A 9,278-nucleotide genomic window follows, 5' to 3' on the forward strand; every position below is an offset into this window, starting at 1 on the left:
CACATAATCAACATCACGTCAACATATTTAACGGTATTAGAGTTAGATATTATAATTAACAAATTCACAAAGTATAAAGATTCAATATATACAAATTATTGTACAAAGCCTAAATCCATTATTTTTGTAGAATATAAAGACTAATTGCATAATTTAATTTTAAATTAATTATCAAATTTCCCCTTTTACTTTTCTTTTTTAAAGCATATGAGAAATTTAAGAGGAAAGTAAGGTTCAGACCCATTTAAAATGTAAGTGTAGAGGTTGTTGATTTTCAAAAAAAAAAAAATTGTAGAGTTTGTTATGTTTCTCATATGTAGTAAAACAGTAGTCCATTACTTTGGGAAACATCATTCCCCATCAAAGTAAGTTTCTCATATGTATTAGCGGAAAAGAAGAGTAAAAATGTGATGTTAGGATCAAACATCAATTCATCTGTTTGGGCTTGCTGATGGTAACTGAGCATAAATTATCCCGAATGGGCAGTCTACTAGGCTTTTGAGGCAGATTTGTAAAGCTTTATTGCATGAAAACTCCAATGAGGAAGCAAAAACATAAGTAAAAAGCAGGAGACTCTCCCTAATTAAGATTTAGCACTGCGAAATCTCCTGGTAAATTTAACAGGCCAATTGATAGATAGACAGCTCCACCAGGTTGAATAGCAAGAAAAGATAGCTATTATTGTTATGTATGCAAGTAGCGAAATGGGACAGAACCTGATCATATGTTTGATATGAACCTGCGTATTGCATGTTGCGCATGCTCCTGGGATATAAAAACAAAACAAGGCCATGTCTTTGAGCCCGCACTGTGAAAGAATGTAAGAAACCTGAAAAGGACCAACAAAGCAGTGAACAGAATGGAAAGGAAACTTATCTACATGCTGAAGCACCATCCAAACTCAGCAGATAGAGCAGCCCATCCTTCATGGCACATCCTCCCTCTATAGCTAGGTTTGTAGTGGTCAGTAACATGATGGCAAGACCTCATTTCAGATTGAAATTTTGTGTTGGATGGACCCTCCAAGCATTAGTAATGCTCTCCCCAGTCCTCCCAATAATTGAGTTTCATGGATAAACCACCATCTATGACCGAAATTGGATCGCCAGACAATGCATACCCTCAGCAAGGGTTGAGTTTCGTATCCCTCCAAGTGCCAGAAAAGTTAAATCCATCAGCAAATGGCAAGACTACAAGGGGCTGTATATGGTTTGGTTGCATCAGTTTATCTCATCTACAATGTGCATAAATAAAATATCGTTGATATTTCTTAATGTCACCAATATTTTAAGACATAGTCCATTTCTTTTGGAAACATCATTCTCCCATCTTTGACTGTATACTTATGATTTATACATCTGAAACAATCTGTCGCAACCTACTTTCTCTATGGGAATCTGCATTATGCACATTTCAAGTTCTTCTAAAAATCAAAATGGCTATCAAAGTTGACATAAAATAATCCTTTCTCCAACTTTGAGATTGGACAGATTGAGTCAAATCACCCTTTATGCCCCCCCCTCCCCCTTGTTTAAATATCTCAATCATTGTTCAATATCTAAGGTGCTGAGTGTTCCCTAGCTTCCAGTAGCTCCCACCATGATGTTTCTAGCTGTGATTGGTTTAGCAAATGAGCCTTACACGACTATAATGCCAATGGTATGTTGCCACTATCAACTTCAGGAGTTGCGGTAGACTAACTATCAACTTAAAATTGGCAAAGGCTTATCGGTTAACAGATTTGATGACTTAAAAAAGGAGGTCCAATCTGTCTTTTTTAGCCAATCCTTGAATGATTTAACATTTAACCCTGCTTCATTCTCATTTGCTCGTTGTTCTAAAATCTATACTTATGTTCTTTTTGAAACAGAGTAACCATCAGATATCTAAACAAATTGACATCTTGTCGGCTCTGTGCAAGAATAATCTGGCCATTTTTCTTCTCAATGTTAGATTTTTATTTCTCTTCTTTTAAAGTGTTCACTCCTGATTAAATCTCTTTTGCAAAACATGCCTCACTGGATTATATTGCCGACATGATTGCTCAAGGTGGACTTTCAATAGAAATAAACAAAGGCTTATTTAAGAAAGATGAAGGACTGAGTAATTGGAGAAAAGCTACAGGTACATATAAATGCTGTAAATTTTAATATTTACAACAAAACAGAGAATTACAGAGATAAACAGAGAAATACACACTATATATTTTCTTGTAACTATGTACAGAATCATGCACACAAGTGAAAGAACAAGCAGAAACTAGCTGAGCTTCAATTACTACCTACACCCAAAAGCTACAAGCTAGTCTCTCAAAACCTTCCACTTTAAAATAACCAAAAAGGTAAAAGTCTAGGACTAACCCAAAACCAGGGTTGTCTAACTATGCAAACAGAGGAAGAGACTCCGGGGACATATATGCAAGCATCCCTCTGGTAAAACTCCCCCTCAAACCTGGTAAACCATCTAAAAAACATGATGATAACTCAACAAGGGATATTTAAGTTGAATTAGGCCTGCTTCTCCAAGTCCTTGGAGCTTATGAATGTCCCATGAAAGCCATATGGAACTCGAGATGGAAGCTTAACTGTGGCTTCTAGGTGTAAATTCATAGCGTTTACAACCTGCAGCTCTGATTGCCAGGTCTTCTCGTCATGAACGAAGGCCAAAATATAACCATCATCTTCGTTCTCAGAATTGGGATTTCGAGGAAGGAACAAAGGTTCACCACCATACCTTTGGTCTCCGTAGATATATTTCTTAACCTCTCCAGTTGAGAGGTCAACTTTGGCAAAACCTGACACTTTAGGCCAAGGCTCAGCTAAAGCTAAATATGCGAACCGGGTTTTTCTTCCCAGCAAGTTGCGGTTCACCATCCCCGCCTCCAAGTTCACCTGTTCAGATTCTGAAATGATGGGGCGGCGTGTCGACTTGCCAGTCTTCAAATTCAATCTAATTTCAGACAGAACACTCTTGAGACTCTCATCACATTCATTGAAAATGGAATCTGGGGGTGTCATGCAGGAGCCAATTACCACAACTTCATCAGTCTCTGGCTCCTCCCAAGCATTCCAAAGATGGAAACAGAAGCAATCAGGTGCTTCCACCCACCTAATCCCTGAAGCATCGGTGGCATTCTTGTCCAATATGCCAAACCTTGACATCTTGTTCTTATCATAAACAACTGGTGAACCACCATGAATCATTTCAGGCAATTTAAACACGACTTGCTGATCAGGAATCACCACAAAATTTTCTGTGATTGCAAAGTCGTGCATCATTGTCGGACTTTCTACTGGAATTTCAACATCTGGTGATTTCTTACCATCCGCAGAAAAATGGAAGTACTTAAGATATGGCTTTTGGATAACATCATAGCTAAGAGCAAAGAATTCGCCCGTTACAGGATCAACCTTGGGGTGAGCGATCATTGTAGACTTTAACTGGCAATCAAAATCATATCTACCAACGGTTTTCAAGTCCCCAGATGGAGTGATGCGAACATGGTAAGGCAAATCATCTTCAGACATAGCAAGGAGATGACCGTTGAAGTAAACAAGCCCAGCGTTTGCAACTCCAGTACCATGACTTGGATCAACAAGCCCAAATAGGCCACGAGCATAGAAAAGTAACAGCCTAGCTATGCCAGAGTGGCCATGGAGTTCGCCTATGGCCTTGGGGAAAACTGGACGCCCAAAAGCTCTTTCTTGAACCAGCCGGTTTGTTTCTGTGAACCTACAAGCATAGCTAGCTGAACCATTTTTGAACTGAACCGCATGAACCATCCCATCCCCGTCAAAGAAATGGTGTCCGGCGACCGGTTCGTGGAGTGGGTTGGCTCCGTTGCGAACGTAGACTCCTTGTATGCATTCTGGGATTGTGCCAGTGACAGGAAGCCTATGCTTGATCGGTTGCTCTGGCACTGGAGCAAAGTTGCCAGATATTTGGACTCTGGGATCAGCTGTTTTGGGCAGAGGATGTTGGCGCTCATGAGAGACTAAAGCATTCTCTACCAAATCTAAAGCTATGGCTGCAGCTCTTTGAAAGGGATTCCATTGATGGGATTGAGGTTTCTCAGCAGAAGAAGTGTTTTTGGGGTGTTTTGTGGTGGGACTAGAAGCTGGAGTGGGTGATGGAGGGTATGCTGGTGATTGCTTAGGCAAACGAAGAATGGAAGGAGTTTGGAGAGAGCAGGAAATGTTGGGCTTTCTACCAGGCCTTTTGAAAGGTATGGAGGAAGAAAGAGAGCCCAAGTCAATAGATGAAGAAGAGGTCGAGGGTGGGAATTTAGGCTTAAAACAATCGCCAGTAGCTGCTGCTACCGCTGCTGACGCTGATGCAGATGAAGCCATGGGTGCTCAATTTTGGCTAAAGCACTACTCGTGCTTGTATGAATAGTGGTAATGGTTTGTTGGGAGCGAATGGTGAACGGTGATTGGCTCGGAAAGAGTAAAAATTCTGAACGTGGAGATTCCGTTATACTTGTTGGGGGATGAGAGAGACTTGTATTGATGTCTGCTTTTGTAAATTTGGAGTACGAAAGAGGGAAAGGGGACGGGAGTGAAGTCACCAGCGTGGTTTGAAGAGGGAGGAGGGAGGGAGAGAAAAGAGGGTATATATAGAAAGAGAAAAAAGGCCAGAAGGTCCACTCAAGACATCTAAGAGAACACCACGTGTTGCATTTCAGTGGACCAGAGTGGGTCTCGCCTCCCAAAGGAGTGAATATTTTTTAATGTGATTTAAACGAGGTGCAGCAGAAAGGGGCTGCTTCATCCTTTGACACGACCATTTTCTCTCCTTTGAATACTCCTACTCCTATTATAATTTATATTTTTTTAATAATTACATAATTTCATAATATAACTTATTTTTATTATTTACATTTTAATGATGAGTGTTATTCAAGAAGAAACATATTTTAAATACTAGAAATCCTTCGTTAATATTATTGAAAATGTAATTAAAAAAATAAAAAATACACATCTTATAGTCAATGAGTTGAGCAATTTATGAATTCTTAATATTATTTTTAAAAACAGAAACTTAAATATTTTGATAAATGAGCTAGAGAAATTTATAAATTTTTTTATTTTTGTGAATATAAAAAGAAATTAAATAGTAATTATAATAATAAATTATTTGAGGGAAAAAGAACGGTAAAGAAGGGTAAGGAGGATGGAGGAACAGGCTATTGGAGCATTACGAAGAGAAGGAGACTAAAAATGAGAAGGATGTTACTGGTGACTTTTGGACACGTCGAACCCCGCGTTCTTTCCTCTTACCAGTGTCCTCTCTCCCTACACGTGGCCTTTGCTCTATGTTTGCTGCCTTCTAACTCCGAAATCTAGGTCACATCACTTGACCCACACGCTTGCCTTCCTATCCCAACAACATAACATATTTCTCTTTTCAAACTTAAAACATTTCTAAATCATAAATAAACCTATATTCAACATCAACTTAAACAAATCATATATCTTCCCATCAAAATATATTTATAAAAAATAATAACTTATTTTATTATTAAATTCACATATTATCAATAATAAATTCCTAATTTTACATAAAAAGTGATTAACAGTAATTATAAAAATAATAATATTTTATATATCAAATATTATATATAATAATAAAAAAATTACTAATTTGACTCCATCAATGCATATGTTTATATATAAACTCTTCATGCGTTTTAAGTCTTAAAATGAATATAAATTTCCACAATGATCTATCAAAAGTTTTAAGCCTATATTTATATATATAATTAAATTAAAATACAAAAAATAACATTTCCCTCGTCTTATAATCTATTTTTAAGATTTTAAACAAAAGATTTTTAATTGAATTTCTTAAATTCTAATCGCTGAATTGTGTAAAGCATGATTAACCTGGACGTAAGACAACATTAGCAGGGTGATTAATTCTTTATAAATAAATAAAAATAATTTTTACCCTATCATTGTGTGATGTGTATCATTCCCCACGAAAACCACCAGACTGATTGTTTAAACTAATCACTTAATCCAGAATGGGGAGACAGCAGACAGGTGATACGTAGGTACCCTATTTGACGGCATTGTTCTTGTTTCCAGAGACTTTCTTCCTCACAAGCATAATCCTTTTTCTTTTTTCTTTTTTTTTTTAATTATTTGTTTCGATTAAAAAAATTATTTAATTCATTAAATGTTTAGAGTTGTAGGTAAAGATTCCTTTCTCCAATTTTTTCCACCATAAACAGAGGGTAAACAATTGTTTAGCATTCAACTTCCAATCATGGGCTAACAACCATATCTCCATTCACGTTCTACATTAATATTTATAAAGCATTTTTTTTTTAATTTTATGAGTGGGAGATTGGACTCTATTCTCCCTTAATGTCATGGATGACCCTAAACCACTAAGAAGATTAATACTATATAATTTATATTGTTTCACTTATAATATAAAATTATTCAAGCTAACGGGTTGATTTGTTGAAGATGACCAATCTTTCATTATCCGTCATGGTCAGATCTCATCTTAAAGAACAAAATACAACATTCTCAAATCCTATCTACGTGTCGATTAACGGATCGCAGTATGTGCTGACGATCATTAGATCTTAAAATTTTTTTATTAATTATAAAAAAATATTTTTTTTTATTTTTATTATCATATGGGAATAAGCAAAAAAAAAAAAAAAGAGAATCGAATTTAACTACCTAGGGCACCTTTCTTCCCTGTACTTGCCAACATTGTTTCTACAATATTCAAACATTGGCTTTTCTCCAAGTCTGCTTTTTTATTAACTTAATGCAACGTGGACTCTAGGTTTGCCCAACCAATCACCTACTTACTTAATTAATTAAAAAAAATGAGATCAATAATGTTAATTACCACCTAAAACCATGTTATTCAACCTACCATATCTAGCTTTTGCACTAATTCAAATTAATTAACATATAATATAATATTATATTATATATATGTATATATGTGCACATGTTGTTTGTCCATAAACACATATACATAGTAGATTTGATGAAATATTTTCTTAAAACTTAATCATCTATGTATATATTGTATCCGAAAGAATCTTTAAAAGTTAGAGAAAAATAATATGTTCTATTTATTAATTAAAATTCATGAATTGCATATAACTTTCTTTTAGAAATTTGTGCATGATCCTAAATCAAAATTTAAGCATACAATGGAAGCTGCCTTCGATCGGTTTGTATAGTGATCAAATTGATCAAATAATCATGATAACAATATATAAGTAATTAAGTAATCAACTATTTGCATTATCGAATGTATTCATGCCCGAAATCTTGTGATGTGTTTGTGTTGATTTAGCCGTATTCATAGGGGGGAAAGTTGTTATAAATTATGGAGGTCCATGAGATCCACCAGAGGTGGGAATTTCACATGATTAATATTATTAATGTCGTCTGTGTATGATAGTTTATCATGGACCTTTGCAATGCTACGAGGAAGTAATTAATTAATTAATTATATGATTGACATTAGATAATGAGAAAATCGAGATTTTAGTTATCTTTGACCGGACGAGGCACATGAGTTTCACTTCTATTGAGACATGGGATCAAAAATTGAAAAATAAGCAATGATTAAACAAATTTAGCTATCACTTAACCATATTTGGAGGAACCATGAAATGACTGGAAGTGAATATTTTCTTACTAGAAAATAATTAAATTGAATTATCACTAAAGGAGTATTTTTTATGTTTAAAAGAAATATAATTGGATCGTGGTGTCAAATTTTGAGTTTTACCATAATAAATATATAATATGTATTGATTAACTAAAAATCAAACCCAACCGTTATTATAACTTGAAAATACATGAAAATAACACAATTTAAATCCAAAACAACTAAAAAAGAAGCTTGATCTCGACTTTCTCGCTTAGCTTTCAATTTTTCATGTGAAATTTGTTTTTTTTTTTAAAAAAAAAAAGCTTTACAAACTTGGATTAGGAAATTTTATTTATGTTTTTCTATTTAATAAAATTGTTTTCACCCTATATATATAGATATATACTTTTGCTGTTATTAGCATGATTATGATGAGAAAATTAAAAGCAAATATATTGAGCTAAAGAGGATATTCTATATGAAAATACGAAATTATTTTTTTTATTAACGATGTATGTGTGTGTGTGTATATATATATATATATATATTAAAAGAAAGATTTTAATTCTTCTTCCTTCAATAAAAACAAAAACTTAGATATAATCAATTTTGTGGATATAGCAATTAGTGTAGCACATGTAAGGCGTCTAATTAAGGCAGCTCTTAGTTATAAGCTACCATTGGATCACATGTGCACATGATGGCACGTGCTAATTAATTGCTATCAACATAATTAGTCTTTCAGTTATTGTCAAGTGGAAATAAAGCTTATATAAGCATGGGTAAAGATCAAAAACCGAAATCACATGAAACATTTTTAATGAAAAATAATATTACTAGTGTGCTCAATTTTATCATTTTTTTTTCAAAGACAAATGAAATTTTCATTAAAAGAAAAAACATAAAAGAAAAATTATCGTAGTGCAAGATCATATAGAAAAAGATAAAAATTTCCTTTTTTTGCTTGATCTGAGTATAGAAAATACAAGTAATATTAATGAAATGCTTGAGTTTGTGTAATTATTACTAATTAAAATGTGTAGTGTAATTTATGTTCAATATTTGCAATGGTGGCAGAGGATCATGTGCTTGTATGACAGGCAAAGCTAAAGGAAATCGACAGCTTCCTACATTAATTTCATGAGCATTAAACACACGAGAAAGGGCAATAGCGATGGATGGTTGCCACTACTGACATTTGCAGCCATTTTACTCTGCAACTTGCATTTCGGACGGGTAAAATATCTGAATTTGAAGAGCTGATCAAATAGCATGGCCTTTTGGTATCTCCTTTGGTCGCGGAAGAATATCCTCCCGAAAATAATTCAATTTACAACTATTCGACCAACCGACTTTACCTGAAAAAACTGCCAACTGCCAAAACCAACCAACCAACCAACCTTTCCCGCCCTTTTTCTTTAGGGTTAACTTTAATCTATCAAATAATTAATTTTTGTTTTATGTACCCACCCACCAATGGAAAGGCTACAAGCTTCGAGAAAAACATTGAGAGAAACCTTTCTTGGATTCTTCTTACCAGAAATTAAAGTGCATGCACTTTATCAAAAGTTGATTAACCCGATGTTTTAATTAACCTCTATGTTTGTGCCAGATTTAAACAAGCTTTAATGATAAACATTACA

The 9,278-nt window shown here is 34.5% G+C and overlaps 1 protein-coding gene across 2 annotated transcripts; it reads right to left on the minus strand.

Moving 5' to 3' along the window:
• Nucleotides 1-2,171: 2,171 nt before the first annotated feature.
• NCED3 (nine-cis-epoxycarotenoid dioxygenase 3) lies at nt 2,172-7,651 on the minus strand. Of its 2 annotated transcripts, XM_089784014.1 has the most exons (2): nt 7,634-7,651; nt 2,172-4,202 (listed from the first exon to the last, which is right to left on the minus strand). In XM_089784014.1, the coding sequence occupies exons 1-2, from the start codon at nt 7,649-7,651 to the stop codon at nt 2,508-2,510; spliced, it is 1,713 nt and encodes a 570-aa protein (XP_089640140.1). In that variant the 3' UTR covers nt 2,172-2,507. The 2 variants fall into 2 exon arrangements, with proteins under 2 accessions (XP_089640140.1, XP_021288643.1); XM_021432968.2 differs by lacking the exon at nt 7,634-7,651 and having other exon boundaries at nt 2,172-4,591.
• Between the last annotated feature and the right edge of the window lie 1,627 nt (nt 7,652-9,278).

Source organism: Theobroma umbraticum, unplaced genomic scaffold, assembly GCF_002168275.2.
Source record: "Theobroma umbraticum cultivar Fairchild unplaced genomic scaffold, ASM216827v3 scaffold_67.0, whole genome shotgun sequence".
Classification (NCBI taxonomy): domain Eukaryota; kingdom Viridiplantae; phylum Streptophyta; class Magnoliopsida; order Malvales; family Malvaceae; genus Theobroma; species Theobroma umbraticum.

What these genes read in the sequence shown, in the direction of transcription:
- NCED3 (XM_021432968.2), bottom strand. Translation starts at nt 4,349, where the DNA reads ATGGCTTCATCTGCATCAGCGTCAGCAGCGGTAGCAGCAGCTACTGGC.